We start from the raw sequence: 17,573 nt of genomic DNA on the forward strand, positions 1-17,573 counted from the left end.
TCTTGGATTACAGTGCAATTAAATGAGAAATAAATACAGAAACACTTTTAACTTAAAAACCCAATACATTCGAAAATTTTCAGCACCTACTCAGATGAATGGCATAAATCAGAATATACCTGATGTTAGGCTTCCTATTAATGCTTGATGGAATAGTGAGTTACCTACCTCCTCAAGGCTGAGTTTACCTACCTTCCACACAGAATACATAATGCTCCCTTACGTAGCAGTTAAGGGTTTCTACCCCGACCACTTTCCTCATGCCATCGAGGAGCTCCCTAACTCTGAAATGTGGCCATACTGACCTGCAGGCGACCCACCGGAGGGCCAAGAATTGCTTGAAAGCCTTTACTACCAAGGGGCCAGCAAAAAGGAAACTGCCTTCTCTCATAAAAGAAACTCAGAGTTCCCAAGGTTAGCAGTAGGGGAAGGATTCTCAGATGGGGAGACAGCTGGACCACATGGATATTCACCCCTTGGACATCCACTTCCTTATTCCTAATCACTCTTCCTCTGCTCGCTGACAGAACTCATTACCACTTTGGTCCTAGTTTGGTCCCCATAATTCTTTGCTTAGTACCTCAAGCACAACTGAAACTGGACTGTAACTTTTCAACAGGACTTTCCTGAAGGTCAGAAGACAGCTAAAGGAAGACCGGCAGAGAGTAACACAAAGCATCAGGAAGTGGCTTGTCCACCTGGGTCCCGACCTGTCCCCACGCTGTGAGCATCATCCAGGCACTCACACCTCAACAGCTGCCCTTTGAAAGTCTTGACCTACGTGGTTCTAGAAAGAGGCCTTGGGCTTCCTTCTTTCATTCTGCATTTCCCCTCTGAGGACTTGCCCCTTCCCGTGAACAGTATCATTCAGGACGTTCACTCCCTTTAGGGAAGAATATGCCCAGGCCTTGCTCTGCAAGCCCCAGTGTGAGACCTGTCTTATCAGTGCCCCGTAGTGGCGGTATAACCTCTGCATCCTCACGGAGGCCACAGTAGGCCATCTGGTAGGGGACCTGATCTGCTGCTTCTCCTGCTGCACCCACAGCACCCATCCCAGAGAGGACTAAAGCATCACATCACGCTGTGCTCTGCACCGCTCCTAACGTTGCACAGGATATGTGACCATGCCTAGCAATCTGTAGCTGTGGCTGGACCCCACCTTCTACCCTATGCCCTCGCCACACACACACACACACACACACACACACACACACACACACACACCGTCAGCAAGGATCCTAGGCTCTCGTCACTTAGGTCGTTGGGTAGGGGAGTAAGTTTTACAATCAGAGCCTTGCTTCAAGCACTGTGGAGAGAACGCCACAGCTCTTTGCTGTGTGAACCTGCTACAGCTCCATCACTACCCTGCCGAATCTCCGTCCCTGTCCTCTGTCACAGGAGGGCCCAGACAGACAGGTGTACACACAGAGACAAAAATTCTGTATCTTCTCCTGATGCCTTGAGGAGGCGGCCTGGCACAGGTCTGCTTTCTCAGTACTGGACCACCCCTCCCAGCCATTCTTCTCACCTCGAATTGTCTTTCTCAGCTTTGTAGCTGAAGCTCTTGCAGCTGTTTTCCTATTTCAGCCCCCCCTAGCCTTTTGGAATTTGACTTCATCTCAGAGTACTTTAAAACCCCTGGATTCAGGCCCGCCCCTGCCGCCGTTCTCTTACCACATTGGTTATGCTTCTACCTGGTTCATCCACTGCAGTGAGCTGGACTCTGAAGGGCCATGTTTCAAAGGGATGTCCTTCCTGATTATTGAGCACCATTCTGTAAGAGCAACTCAGACTTCATTAGGAAAGTTTAATCCATTAGCTGGGAACAAATGGCACATGTAGCTTAAAAATAAGGTCTACATGCAGCGTTTAATTTAACCAAAAATAACCTCTCTGTTTAAAATCTGTTCCTTGTGTTCTAGAAGAGAACCCCTGATAACTTTTCCATGGATTTGGGAAAAGAAAAAAATTCCATCTCAGGGCACCCTTCCACTTGGAGACACTCCTGGGCGTGTCTCTGACATCTTCATCTTGCAGAGTGTGTTCTATGCTGTTATTCCTACACTCCTCTTCTATGTCAAGTCATTTCGAATCTCGGTTTTCAAACACTGATTTTTTCCTCTCGCAATCTCTTATGTCAGAGGGCGTCCTGACCTCAGGCAAATCCCAGGTAATCCAAGTACTTGATCTCAGACACAAACCCTATTTTCATAGTATGGCCCTGGGTAGTGAACTTGGGAAGAGAAATGGAAAAGTCTGTAGAGCCGTCAATTCATGAAGAGGTACGTGTCTTCTCCACTCATCCGGGGTATCGATGAGTGAATAATTTTAACTCTCCATGTTGTATGATCATTTCTTACTGAATCATACCTTGACTCAAAAAATCCAAGCAACTGAATAATCGCGCGAGGCCTCTGGCATGGAAGTGGGCTTCTGGGATGCTTGCCAATGAGTTCCTGTTTTGAGGACACAGAATCTAAGTGGAAAGATTAAGTGGAGAGGCAGCTCCACCCCTCTAAGTCTTATTCCTATGTTCCATTCAAATCTTGCTAGCCTGATTTCTGTGGGGTCTGGGCTTTGGAAATTCTCTTTTTTCATGGATGTCTCAGTGCACCTTGTTAAACCAAATTTGGACTGTGGCCTGTTCATCTGCTTCCAGCTCTGCTGATTGGTTCCAGTTTCCTTGCTCATTAAAGCCAAGATAATCTGGCACCCACCAGTCAGGCATCCTCAAGTATCTGGCACCAAGGTAAACTTGGAAGCCAGTTCAGGAGTCTCAGTGATCCAACACACTCATTGCATGATGAGAGGCAGTTGCGGTATACCAGAAAGAGCACTGGAATAGGAGCAGGAGAGCTGGGTTCTTGTCTCATCTTTGCCTCTACTGCATCATGTAAGTTTGGGCATGTCTGTGGTTTCTCTGAAATTCTCCTTCCCCAGCTGTATGGGTATCTGGGCTAGACGGTTTTTCAGGTGTCTTCAAGTTCCAAAATTCTGAGTATATGAAGAGCTAAAGGAACAAAGCTCCATTTATGCCTGTTGTTGCAAAAACACAACTTCACTTGTAAAATATTAGCAGTAACTGCCTAAAGTTGCTTGTGCTACTGATGCTTTTCCACAAAAGTAGGTGGTATGATGACAAAACGGGAAGAGACACAGTCCAAATACCATAGGAATATGCCTCACGTTTCCCAGTCGATAAGATGTGGATAATAATGCGTAATTTAAAATTGCTGGGAAGATTAAATGGGATGATTTAGAGCTGTGCCAGACAAAAAGTAAGTGCTCAGTAAAAACTATTAGTAACATAAAATGGAAATATTGAGGTGGAATTTTAGTGAGGTTATGCAGAAATAACAAATATCTAGTTCCTATTCAGAAGTCAAGGTGGAAATTGAAGTGAGAATTCAGAAACAGATCCATGCAAATATGATCACCTGGTTTTCAACAAAGGTGTCCCTGCAGTGTAGTGAAGAAAGGATGGTTTTATCAATATATGATGCTGGTTCCATTGGGTATCCCTATAGGAAAAAAGTGAAATTTGACTACCACATCACACTTTCTACAAAAATCAACTCCACGTGCCTCATAGATCTAAGTGTAAAAGGTAAAACTTACACTTCTAGAAGATAAGATAGAAGGATAACCTCATGACCCCGGGATAAGCAAAGATTACTTCAGCGGGACACAGAAAGCATTAGCCTCAAAGGAAAAGGGTAATTAGCTTTCATTAAATTTAAGAAGTTCTGTTTATCAAAAGACACCATTAAAATAATACAAAGGCAAGCCACAGAGGAGAAGACATTTGTAATAACATATAGCCAGCAAAGGACTCCTATTGAGAGTATGTAAAGAGTTCCACAGGCATTTTATAAAACAGCCAGTGGTCAAAAGCATCTGAAAAGTACTTAATATCGGTAGTCCACAGGGAAACTGGAAATTAAAACCACAGTGAGTTACTACTATGTCCCTACGAGAATAGCTCAATTTTTCTTTTTAAAGATGACTATACCAAACATTAGTGGGGATGTGAAGCAATTAGAACTCTCATACACTGACCAGGAGTGGAAGTTGGTGCAACCACTTTGGAAAACAGTTGTATGTAATAGAATTGAATAGATTCACACTTATGACCTAGGAGTTTCATTCTTAGCAAAGACTCAACAGAAATGAGTACATATGGACAAGAATACTCATGGAAGCATTATTCATGATAGCGAAACACTGAAGACGACCCGAATATCCAGAAGCTTCTGGAATTCTGGTTGTGTTCTATTTTTTGAACTGAGGAGTGATCACCTAAGTGTATTCACCTTGTAAAAATTGATTGAGCTGTATACTTATGGCTTGTATAATTTATGTATTTCACGCTTCAGTAAAAAGTTTATTTTAAGAAGCGAAGGGGCATACAAAAAAAAGTAGAAACAACCCAATCTCTGTCAACTCACGAATAGTAAAGAAATGTGTATGTCCATACAGTGGAATATTATTCAGTCATAAAAAGAAATGAAGTACCAACGCATGCTACTACATAGAAAGACCTGGAAAGCATTGTTAGGAGAAGACAATCGCAAAGGACCACGTAATCATTCCATTTATATGAGATGTCCAGAGTAGGCACAGAGACAGGGTAGATTAGTGGGTGCCTAGGGCTGGGAAGGTTGGGGAGAGATAGGAAGTGACTGAAAACAGATATGCAGTTTCTTTTGGGAATGACGAAATAGTCTAAAATTAACGTAGTGATGGTTGCACAAGGTACATACACCAAAAACCATTAAACTGTACACTTAGATGAATGAATGGTATAGTATGTGAATTCGATCTCAGTAGAACGGCTGGAAACAGGAAGTCAAAGGTACTGATAATTATGGAGTGATTAAAACCCCTTAGAAAAAGGCTGGACCTTGGGACATGATAGTTCAGAACATTGATATAAGAGTCCAACAGCGTTCTACTCCACGCGCTGCCATTTACTGTGCAACATTAGGCAAGTCATCTAACTTCTCTGAGCCTGAATGTCTTCGCCTGTTAAACATAAAAAAAAAAAATTAATGCTTATTTATTTATTTATTTTGAGAGAGAGAAATAAATCATGAGTAGGGGAGGGGCAGAGAGAGAGGGAGAGAGAAAATCCCAAGCAGGCTCCTGTGCTGTCAGTGCAGAGCCGGATGCAGGGGTCAGTCCCACAAACCGGTAGATCATGACCTGATCCAAAATCAAGAGTCAGATGCTTAACTGACTGAGCCACCCAGGTGCCCCAAAACATGAAAATTAACAATACCTACCCCATAGAACTTTTGTGCAGTAGATTCATTTAATCGAGAGATATTTGAATATCTTTTATGCGTAAGGTCCAGTGGATGATAACTGTGGTTATAACTAGCCAGGAGGTGTTGCATCTAAACAGTCTTAACTCCATTTTGGTGGCAGAAGTGACAAGTAAATTTGAGAGTATGTCCTGAGGACTGGACACTTTTGCCCTACTCTGCCGCATCAGCATCTGTTGAAAAGTACAAAAGATATTCATATTAACAACCCTAAGTTATTAATATTGAATTATATTCTACTGTTAGGAAAAGGAAATATATATTTATAGAGGATTTGTATCCAGAAGGGTTGAAACCATAAAGGATGGATGATTAAAGCATTGGCATTCAGTTACCTGGAAAATTTAGCAATTCAAATACTTTATGTGAAAACCGAATTAAAACTGTAATTGATATATGGCTAGTTCATAAATAGAAAATGACCATTGGTTGCAGGTTTTTTATTTCAGGGAATATTCACTGTCCTCATAAAGGAGTCACTTTTGCTTATGTTGAAAATCATACTCTCTTCTACCCATTTGTCTTAGAGTGTGTGCTCTACAGAGTAAATGTACCATTCTTTAAAAACTGGTACCGTGAGCACTTGCAGCCTTACAGGGGTTAAGAACAAAAGCAATTACCAATTAGTCAGACACCTGAAACTCAGGAGCAGATCCCATCAAGTAGTGGTTAAAGGCTTAGGTTTGGGAGCCAGACCTTGATACAAGGTATCTAACCTCCCTGGGCCTCAGGTTCCTCATCTGTAGGAAGAGATCTGTTTTACGGCATTGTGAGGATTACATGAATTAATACAAGGTGTTCTAGAAAGAAAGCAGTCAATGCGCTATTTTTATGGGGCAATCAGTGAGGTGAATGCCTATCGTAAGGGGCCATAAATCATGGATATAATTTCTTATTAATTTTCGAGAAGCCTTGAGGAATCAGAAAACAGTCTCTCCATCATGCAAAAGAGATTAACGAGACTGAGTAATTAGATCCAAAAAGAGCTAATTTGATATGGTGGAAAAAAATAACAAGAACCTAAAACGGCTTCTCCAGAATGAGAGGAAAGCCATTAAGGGGTTTTGTCACAGGACATAAAGCTTTTAAAAGCTTTAGCCTCTCAAAGTTCAAGGTGAATGTGAAAGTTGCTTTGATTTCAGCTGAAAGGAAGGCTGGAATCGGATTAAGCAGTTGTTGGGAACAGTTAGATTTAACGAACGGGCATTTAAATACACACAGATGTTTAGATTTCTTTAAAACTTGTTGAAAATGGTACATCTCTTTTAAATTCGCCTATTAGAGACCAGTAATTATGTTTTGTAGAGAGGCTTTTTTTAAAATAGGAAACCTCACAAAGGGGTGTGAAAACATGCTGAAATCTGGTTTTCGAATGTGTGTCCGTGAGAAATTGGTCTGCTGGGATCGCACACTGCCTGCCTGCCTGCCTGCCACAGGCAGGAGAAGGGGTAGGTTCCCTGTGCTAGCCGTGCACAGATGCTGGACCTGTAAAGTGATGGCAAAAGCCACAGGCTGCTGTAAACTGGAGTCATGTTTCTGGCTTGAAAATAGTTGTTTCTTATTTAGAAGGAGCGTGCCTACTCGTGCCGCTTCGTTTACTGAGCTCACCTGTAACAGAAACGGCCTGCAAAGGGCTTTCTTCACCCTAATCCACCAGGAGACTTGGCAGGTGACCTGCCACCATTCACTGCCCCCTGCCCCGACCAGCCCGTGGTGCTTTCTGTTGCTGTGTGGTGGGGAATCCGAGAGCGAGAGCGGGAGGTGGTGGGGCGGGGACAGAGCATTTTGTTGGTGTGTTTTTATTTAGAAAGGGAAGGAAAGGAGGAAGGGAAGGGAAAGGAAGAAGGAAGGGAAGGGCAGACGGAAGGGAAGAAGAAAGGGAGAGGGAGAGGAAGGAAGGAGGGAAGGGAGGGAGGGAAGGAAGGAAGAACAGTTAAACAGTCCATTTATGATAGAAATATTAGAATTTACGTATAAACAAAAAGAAAAATGTCTAATTCTACCACTCAGAGAAAACCATTGTTACCATCTTGACATATTTTTTCCAGACATTTTTAAGCCAGGTTTGCATTTTTTATTTTATACTTTTTATCTTTATTGCTTTTCCAGCCTTTGAAAGCTGGAAACATTACAAATGTGTATAATGTAGAAAGGAATAGTCCCCATATACTCAACCTCCAGAAATCATCACTGGGGACATTTTAATTCTGCTTAGGCAGTAACCCTCTCCTGCCTCTATTGGCTTGTCCTTCTCTTAAAACTTGTAGCTAGTTTTACTTAACTGGATTTTTCCCTTTTAAACTTTTTTCTTTCCTTGGCTTCAGCCCCTGCAAACTTTTTTTTTTTTTTAATTTTTGGATAGAGAATTTTGAACATGCACAGAAGTAGACAGAATAGTATAATGAAACTCCTTGTTCCCATCACCCAACCCTGGCAACCTTAAAACAGCGGCCAGTTCACCCCATTCACACCCCACCCACCCTTAATGATTTGGACCTGCTAACTGCATAACCACCTTCAAGGGTCCTTCTTGGCCCCTCTGACTTTACTGTCTTTTGGCATCGAGGAAAGACCAAACGCCTGCCCTCCTGCACTCAGAGCTTTGCGCGAGCGCCTCTGCTCCACGCTCTGTCCCAGGCCTGACCGGCTGACCTGGGCTTTCCCCACTCACTTCTGAAAGGCCTGGAAATTCCCAGACATTGGGTGTGCCAGCCTCCCATGTTCAGCTCCTCATTCTCTTTCCTGTTAATGAAGGAGGCCATTGCTCAAATCATTTGGAAGGGGAAAAGTGGAATTTACCACCTGGGTGTTCCTCTTCCATGCTGTTCATATAAATTTAAACTTAGATTCCTGAGAATTAGATTGGACATGACAAAAATTGCTGTGTGGGCAGTTTAGTTGAGTACTTGCAGATTGATAGAGCCCTTTGTAATGATGAAGGAAAAAGGCTCTCTAAGCTGCTTAGTTCCAAAAGGTGAGCTCACCAGTTAAGGAGTCTGCACCTGAAGGTCCTCATTAACCCTTTGCTGGATGGCAAAAAGAAAATTAAAAGAGGCAGTGTGCGCACTCTTCAACTCCTGGCCCTCAGGAGGATCTGAGAAATCCTCGTGTACAGCCCCCTCCTCAAACATGGGTACCTTGCGCTGCATTCAGATTTACTTGCCCCAGAATTTTTCACTTTGACTCCTTTTAAGTCAATATATCCTCAAATAATATCCTCAAACCATTGCCACATCATGGCCGTGGAGTACTGCCATGGCTTGCTGTACCAGTGGTCAACTTTTGTGTTTGATTACATAACCAGATACCGCACAGAACTGGAAGACGTCAGAGTTTGAGTTGTCTCTCTTACCCAATCGGTGTTTCCACCAAAGTGAGGGAATTTGCTTACCCCAACTAAAAGATGGAGTTTATTGTGTGGCTCCAAGGTGAGCCAAGCCCAGTTGTTCCTCAACCGTGAATCTGTCTGTCAAATGCAACGGGCCAGACTAAGGCCAGGGCCTGCATGCTGGCTGAGTGTGCCGCCCTGAAGGAGGCCCTGCAGTGCTGGGGAAGTCTAGACAGCAGAGAGTCCCTTTCTCTCAGTTCTCTCTGTTGGATTACCCTTTCTGAGCTCTCAGCACACGGTTTTCTATTGCTCTTACGACCCATGTTGTTGGGAAGACTGACCACAGGGGCAAGAGGGTGACCCAAGCGAGAGCATCATTTTCCCATCACGTAGGCTGGATGGAGGCCAGTCTGTGCGATGGGAGATCCAGTATGGGGTGGCATCTATCGATGTGTCTTACAGGTTATGCTTCTTTGCATCCTCTGTGTTTGTTCACCAAGCATATTACTTCACTGAAGGATTGACTGAATTCGTTTGCCTGGCAGCACCATTCCTAAGAGTTCTTCTTGGCTGCCTTTCAGTTCAGTATGACCTCAGACGGCATTCGCAGAACCGTGATACGCAGAGGGAAGAGGTGATAAAGTGAGAAGGTGGTATATTCACTTCTCTGCTGGAAACTCTCCAGTGGTTTCCCACAACACTGGAAACAAAATCCAGATGCCTCATCCGGCCCAGCAGGGTGTCTCTCATCAAGGCCCCATCTACCCTACTAGCCTTCTAGGTTCCAGGTCTCCCCTTCTTTCTCCAGCGTCGACACAACCAGCTTGCTACTGCCTTTGACCCTTCGCTCCGGTTATTCTGCCTGCCATGCACTCCCCCATGCCATCGTGTGACATGGTCCTTTTGAGACGCACAGGTCTCCGTTTTTTCCCCTGGAGAGACCTTTATGAACTAAATCTGAGGTGATCCCCAGGCATCCTCATCCCCTCAGCCTGTTTTATTTTCTTCAGAGTCCTTTTTACCGTCTTAAGTTCTCTTACCATTTATTTGTTTGCTTCTTGTCTTTCTCTCCCCACTAGAATGTACGCTCCCTAAGAGAAGGGGCCTTATCAGTGTTGTGTACTTGTATGTCCCCAGTGCCTGGAAAAGTACTTGGCACGTAGTAGGAGCATGATAAGTATCTGTTGAATGGCTAATTGAATGAATGAAGGATGGGATGCTGAGGATTATGAGGGGATTCAAAGCCAAGCCATATGGTAATTTAGCTTGAAGGAGAGAAGATCCAGGGGGCCCCGTGCTGTCTGACTACTTCAAAGCCAGTGCCGACCCAAAAGCAGAGCCCAGCCCTGCTGGAAGAGATCTCCCACTGCACTCATTTCTCTCAGTCACGTTGCTGTCCTCTAAGAGTTGGGCTTGTTCTGGGCAGCCCCATGGGGTGGAACCGAGCCAAAAAGTAGAAGCTGTAGAAAGACATGTTTTGGCTCTAAAGGGGGAGATGATTTTGATTGGCATTGCCATCCAAGGATGGAGTGGACTGTGTTGAGAAGTAGTGATTTCTAAGTCACCTGAGGTGTGCAGGCATAGGTTGCTCTCACTCTGGGAGGACCTGGTGTGGGGAGGACTCTGCACAGTCAGACCAGGCAGCATTTACAGCCCCTTTCAACCCGGATGGGCAATGAATCTGCCCTATGTTTTTGTCATTTCCTGATTCGTTCAGTAGACATCAGACACTGACTCTGTGCTTGGCCCTCTCCCTGCCCTTCGTGCCGATGACAGAGGGTGGGGGAGATATCTCATGACCGACTTTCAGTAAGTGGTGAAAGTGGGGCTGGCGGGGGTGGGGGGGGTGGTGCATGGGGAGTGTCGTGCTGTAGAAAGACACAGGAGAGGAGGTGAACCTGGCCTAGGTCATCAGGGAGTAGGCTTTATGCACTAGGCTGTGGGACGAGTAGGAATCGTCAGGAAGAGAAGCAGGGTGACAGGGAGGTTTGCATTTTGGAAAGAGTGTTATCTTCAGCGCGGAAAGTAGGTCTGACAAATGTCAGGGAGAGCAACAAGGGGGTTGTTAGATCTTCCTTCGAAGGAAAAATGGTGGCCCTGGCCACAGTGGGGACGGTGGGAAGAAGAGAGACCAGCCGACTTAGGGGAGAGAGTTCAGAGTGATTGATTGACACGGGCTGAGTGAGGCGTAGTTTCTTTTAGGTTTAGGCAGTGATGGTGCCGCTTTTAGTTTAGGGGAGGTGATCCCACTGCGTGGGATGGAGAGCACGGGAAGAGACATAGTGACTTTCAGAGGTGTGAGTGTGAGGTGCCTGTGGGACAGCTAAGTGGCATGTCAGTCTGGAGCTCAGAGAAATCGAGGCTGGGGACACAGAATAAGGAGACCAGAGCACAGAGATGAGGCTTGAACTCCTGGGAATGGCTGAGACATTAGGGAGAGAGTAGAATGGACAGAGAAGGCAACCCAGGGCAAAGCTCGAAGGCATGCCAACGTGTAAGGGACAGGAGAGGAAGAGGATCCTGAGAAGGAGCAGTTGCTCTGTTAGGCTCACACCCAGAGCCAAGGGAGCGGGGGTCAAGGAAGGAGACATCACTAGGTCTCTGACGCCCTGTGAGGTCAGGCCAAGTCAGGCCTAAAAAGTTTTGTATTTAGCAGCACAAACGCCATTAGCGACCCAGACAAAAGCAGTTACTCTTTTGCTGCTGAGGTACACATGGCAGTGTTGTTGCCTGACATTCTGGATCAAAACAAGTGTCAAGAAGAGCCTCTGGGTCAAGAGGGGCCTCTGTCACCGCTGTTTGGTCTTAGCAGTGGGTAGAAGTGAATTCAAGTGACCCAGGTCTGGAAGGCCCTGCTCTCACATCTCACGGGGGTAGCCTGATCCGTCCCCGCCCATAATAGACACAGCCCTTTCAGGTACTGAGGATAGTGCCTCTGCTGCCAGCCAAGGAAGACCCACTAGAAGCTAGAAGCTTAGAAAGGAATAGCTGGACCTTAAGGACTCACAGTTAAATAGAACTGAACTTGATGACTTTGTAGTTGTTTTACAGCTGGCTCTGCTGCAGGTGGCGAAGGGGAGTGGCGGTGGGAACCAAGAGACTGCAGGGACAGAAATGTGGCTGGGGGCAAGGCTGAGGAGAGTCCCCAGCAGGCCTTCTGGGTCCATGGCCAAGAATGGCTTCTATTGAACCTGCCTAGAGATGGGGAGAGATTTTGAGCTGTGGCCCCATTGAGATGAAAAATTGGGATGTATTGTCTTGTCTTGGAGTTTAGGGGGCTGGGGGTGATCAAAAGAGCAAAGTCTCTGAACCTGGTTTTGAATGCAGGGGTTATTACTAGGCAGATAATCTTGGACAAATGACTTGGAGCCTCTTTGAGGCTCAGATGATTCATCCATGAAATACAGTTTATGTGCCTGTGTCAAAGTTAGGTCAGTGTATGTGGAGCCCTTGGGCACAAAGCAGACATGAAACGGTCACTACTACTGTCCTTATTATCATTTCTTTAAAAAAAATGTTAACATTTATTCATTTTTGAGGGACAGAGAGAGACGGAGAGTGAGTGGGAGAGAGGCAGAGAGAGAAAGAGACAGAGAATCCGAAGCAGGCTCCAGGCTCTGGGCTCCAAGCAGCCAGCACAGAGCCCAGCGCGGGGCTTGAACTCACGGACCACGAGATCATGACCTGAGCTGAAGTTGGGCACTTAACCGACAGAGCCATCCAGGCGCCTCTCCTTATTATCATTTTTATGATTGTCATTGTCAGTATGTGTTCATACAGCCGTTACTGACTTCGGAGCACTTGCACATGTTCTCACTGAAGCGACAGCTGACTTCAGCTCCACTCGCCCCCAGATAGAAAGAAGGGTGTGTAACCTTCCTCTGTCATAGTGCTGGTAATACACTGTCACCACATTGTCGTATCTGCCAACCCCAAGAGACCACGAGCCCCTTAAACAGAGGAATCACCTCTCATGGATGCCCGGAGCCAGAGTAAACCAGAGGCTTCATTTCTGTGTGTCGTGGATCCTTGTGAGGAAGCACTTTCCCATGACAAGAACTCCTCAGAGACAGAGCAAGTGGCTTCAAGACGTGAGCTCCCCCAACCCTCGAGGACATGTCAGGGGCCACTGAGCAGGGATGCTGTTGGAAAGTGACTGAACTGGCTGGGAGGCTGGCTTAGACAAGGTGGTTTTTAAGCCCTTGTCTTAACCTTTTAAGACAAGGTTCTATTTATGTTTTAATTGGATGAAGCACTTGTGATGTCCTCTCTGCTTCACTCCAAATGTATTCATGTTAATCTTGAGGCACCACTGAGCAAAGCCAGTCCAGCATGGCCGGCCTTGGGGACTTTGCCTCCACCTGCTTCCCCAGCTCTTGAAAACCATCAGGGCTTCCCTTAGCCCCACTAGATGAAAACTTTTGATGTAAAACATATTTTAAAGAATACTTTTATATGGAGGGCGCCTGGGTGGCTCAGTCAGTTGAGCGTCCATCCTTGACTCAGGTCATGATATCACGGTTCGTGCGTTCGAGCCCCGCGTCGGGCTCTGTGCGGACAGCTCGGAGCCTGGAGCCTGCTTCGGATTCTGTGTCTCCCTCTCTCTCTGTTCCTCCCCCGCTCACTCTCTGTCTCTCTCTCTCTCTCTCTCTCTCAAAAATAAATAAACCTTAAAAAAACAATTAAAAAATTTTATTAAAAAGATGAATACTTTTTTATGGAAGACAGTATTCCTTAAAAAAACATCAAATTGATCCTAAATGGTTTGGCAGCATATGATCCAGAATGTTCTGGATTTATATTTTCTCTTTCATGGAATAAAAACTGCAGTGCCACTACCTCAAAAGTTCTGCAAGTTCACATTATGTAAATATATGTAATAAAATATTTACTTAGGGTTTCCACAAAAAAGGTCCAAAGGAGAAAATAAGAGAGCTTCTCTTTGCTGGTCTTAGAAGCTCTGCTGGGAATTCTGAGTGAAATTTAAGCCTCTGAAATATGTTTTGATTGGCCTCCTTCATGTTTTATCTCCTGTAATGAACTCTTTGTCAGTTTGTCAATTTTGACTAAGGACAGAAAGTTCATGTGTAGTAACAACACACAGACCGAATTTAAAATTATGGCTTATATCATGATGTAATAATCCTCTCTTTTCCTTTAGTCAATATTTACCTGTTAGGCCAATATATTATAATTCTGACTTCAAAAGAAGACACTTTATTTTACCTTCCCCAAGTGTTGGTTTTAGATACTTGTAATATCAAAGTTGGAAACTGAGCTGTCTGAGACTCTTGGCCACATTCTCTTAGGGTTGAGTTCCTCGATCATCACAGGGCAGGTGTCCCTGCTCCCAGTGACCCAACAGCACAGCTGCGTGGCTCTCAGAGTGAGGCCGCTGAACTCTGAGCCACACTGGTTTCTCTTTCCAGACAGCCCTCTCCTCTGTGGGAAGTAGGTCTATTATATTATCCCACAGCAGCCGGGATCTCTTAGACGGACTTAGGTTTTCCCTCATGTATTAATGCTACAGGCATGGGCAGAAAGACCCAACAAACGCCCTGTAGGAGGGTGGTCCCTGAGTGCGAGGCAGATGAGGAATGGGGAACCTTAAATTCTGTTCTTCCCCTGAACCCCTTATTTCAACCACCCCATGCTTGAACGATTTTCCATTTTAAAAAACTACAGGAAGAATGGTCTCCTCCAGCGAGGAAGGAATAAGAGGATAATAAATAGCTCCAGAATGTGCAGATAAAATGTGTGATACTTTCGGACTGATTGTCTAGGCAGCCAGAGGAGCAGGTAGTGATGTATTCGGAAGCTCTTCTGAGTCAACTTGGGTATCAGTCAGGACTCTTCCTGTGAGTCATAACTGAAAGGGAACTGATTGATTCATGAACTGCCAAGTCCATAAGTAGGCTAGTTTCAAGTTCAGCTGGATCCTGGAGTTCAAATGAGGTCATAATGATTCTCCCTTTTTTTTCCTAGACCTATTATTTTCTATATTGGCATGATTGTGTGGCAAAGATGTTTCCTTGGCAGCTCCAGACTTACAATGTTCCTTGGTTTCGGGGGTCCCAGAGAGAGATCCTTTCTCCTGAAGTTACTATGAACAAGGATAGGATACAGTAGAATGACATCATGCATATATTTAAATTTAATCAAATTAGGGGCTCCTGGGTGGCTCAGTCAGTTGAGCGTCCAAACTCTTGATTTCAGCTCAGGTAAGGTTCTCATGGTTCATGAGACGGAGCCCCACGTCAGGCTCCGCGCTGAACGTATAGCCTGTTTAAGAGTCTCTCTCTCTCCCTTTGCCCCTCCCCCCATCTCGCCCTCCCTCTCTCTCTCATTAATTAATGCAAATTCATCTTTGTGTTGATATCATCAGTGTGCCTCTGTCTGCCCATGATGCGCTCGTCATACTACACGCTTACTTTACATGTGTACGCTTCTTTTGTATTCTGTCCATGCTGCCCATTTTCATATGCATACGTGTGTGTGTGTGTGTGTGTGTGTGTGTGTGTGTGTGTGTGTGTAATCACATATGCTACATGTGAGAGATGCTTTACAGGATGTTCAAGAGTAAACCTTAAATTTACAACCTAACCATTCCCTCAACCCCACTTTAGCTGTAATCCCACCAGCCTACGCCATCCGACCATCTCTCTGGCAGAACTGTTAGGGAAGGCAGGGCCTGCTGAAAACCAGCTCTACCAGGAAGGGAAAGGGCAATTCTGAAAGGGGAAGAAAGTAGGTCTTTCACCAGAAGGGAAAAGACTACAGGCAAATAAGTCAGTTATTGATTCGTTCACTCAACAAGTATTTATTGAATGCCTATGGTTTGTCAGGCATCCTTCTAGGTATTGCCCCTACGCCAGTGAACTTTACACAGAAGGTTCTGCCTTGCTGGAGCTTACGCTATAGGGAGAGAGGAAGGCAGTAAATATGTAAGCCAATAAAGATGCGCTGTGGTATCTGGCAAGATGAGTGCCCTGAAGGAAAGAGCATGGTCATCATCTTCACCTATGGATCAGGTGCTTTGACAGGTAGAAGAAACAGGTAGAAGAAACAGAGGGCAGAGAATCTCTTCTTGTTCTGGGATTCTCTTTCAGTTGATCCTTAGAAGGTAAGAAGGGTTTTGATAGGCAGATCCTGTTGAGATGATCCCAAACATAAGAAAAAACATGAGCCAAGCAGACATCTCAGTGGGATGAGGTAGGGTATATTCTGGGAATGGAAAGAGGTGTCCCAGGACAGCCGCATAATAGAGATGTGGAGGGGGAAGCTGGAAGGCCTGGCATGGCAGGTTGGGGTGAGACTAAGTGAAGACATGGCTTACAGGCTAAAGAGTGGCATCACCAGGTCCATGGCTGAGAAGATTCTAGGCAGCGGTGTGCAGGGCTAGGTGAGAAGAGGCAGTATCGAGGCAGGAAGGCCAGGTGTAGATCTCCACATAAAGGCTGTGGTCAGAATGAGCAGGAAGAGCAGAGAAGTCAGAGGCAGAGTCTCCAGAGTTCGGGGATTCTCTCACTTCCAGTCGCCTGAAAGGGTTTGTTCACCGTCCAAAATGAGTCTTCTTTTGCAAGTCTGCTGATGTTTACAAAGACAAGAGACCTTTAGAAATGGGAAGCATCTCGTGAAGATGGTTAATGTTGCTTCCTGGGGATAAAAATCTCACCGTCTCACTAAACAGTGAGGAAAGTAACCATGCAAAGCACAGGGGGCAGCGGATTGCCCAGCAGGACTGGAAACGGGGGCCTGCACCTCAAGTCGCGTGGCCTCAGAGAATGCCATGCGTTCTTGGGAAGGATTCCTGGGAGGGATGGCTGTCGCCTTCCATACCACACTGATCAGCCTTCTTCTGCATTTACAGGCAACTTCGAGGTGGGGGTTCACATTGCTGACGTCAGTTACTTTGTTCCTGAGGGATCCCCTCTGGATAAAGTAGCTGCTGAGAGAGCCACGAGTGTCTACTTGGTTCAGAAGGTAAGCACCGGTCTCCAGTTTCTTGGATTAAAAAAACGTTCTATTTAGTCTGCGTCCTTTGTTTGTTTCTCTTTTCTTAAAAAAAAAACAAACAAAAAAAAACAACGAGGAACAGCAATCTTGTCTGAACATCTTTTCTCACATCCAGTGAGGTCTTAAGAAAAGGTTTTCTTTGGAAAAGTGCTTCCCCTCTGTGGTTGCAGGTTTTCATTCTATATTCAAAAAGAACCAAACTGAAGAGATACCAGGGCAGGACATGGGGGCGCATCTGAAGTTTCAGAGCAGCCCTGCCTCCCAAGTGACTCAGACAGGTGCCCGTGTTCGGAAAGAAATGAGGAAAAGGAACTGCCTTCAAACTCTTGTTCCAGAGCAGGGCTGTGCACACTCAGCCCATATGAGCCACAGTTTTTATGAAGTTTTTTTTTTTTTTTTTAACCCAGCCACATTCGTTCATTTTGGTAATGTCTATGGCATTGTCACACTAGAGCAGGAGAAAGGAATGAAAACGCCTTTTGAGAAAGTTTCATCCCCTGACCTGCCCTTGACAAGATAATCTGGAGTCTCAGAGATGGAAAAACATTTCATCGAAGAAGATATACGGATGACAAATAAGCATATGAGAAGATGCTCCTCATCATATGTTATTAGGGAAACGTAAATTAAAATAACAGTGTGATACCACCAAAAAACAAACAAACAAACAAAAACCCAGGAACTATTCAGTACCCATCAACTCTAGAGCGAACAAGTAAATTTTGGTATAGTCGCACGGTAGGACTCTAGATTGACAACCACAGAGAAGCCTGGTGAACGAAACCAGGCACAAGAGTATGCAGCATGTGAGTCCGTGTGTATAAAGTTCAAAGACGGGCAGAGTGAACACAAGTCAGAATAGTGGTTACGCTTGAGAAAAGAGGGCCCGAGTAGCGGGGGGG

General features: G+C 45.2%; 1 protein-coding gene across 7 annotated transcripts in view; it reads left to right on the plus strand.

The window, feature by feature from the left end:
* Positions 1 to 17,573, plus strand: part of DIS3L2 (DIS3 like 3'-5' exoribonuclease 2) — a 350,877-nt gene that overhangs the window by 224,398 nt on the left and 108,906 nt on the right. For all 7 annotated transcript variants that reach the window (XM_030324128.1, XM_030324127.1, XM_030324126.1 and 4 more), the window contains one exon: positions 16,526 to 16,638. In XM_030324128.1, the coding sequence (XP_030179988.1) occupies positions 16,526 to 16,638 (113 nt within the window). The remainder of the gene's footprint in view (positions 1 to 16,525; positions 16,639 to 17,573) is intronic.

The sequence above is a fragment of the Lynx canadensis genome, chromosome C1 (assembly GCF_007474595.2).
Source record: "Lynx canadensis isolate LIC74 chromosome C1, mLynCan4.pri.v2, whole genome shotgun sequence".
Lineage (NCBI taxonomy): Eukaryota > Metazoa > Chordata > Mammalia > Carnivora > Felidae > Lynx > Lynx canadensis.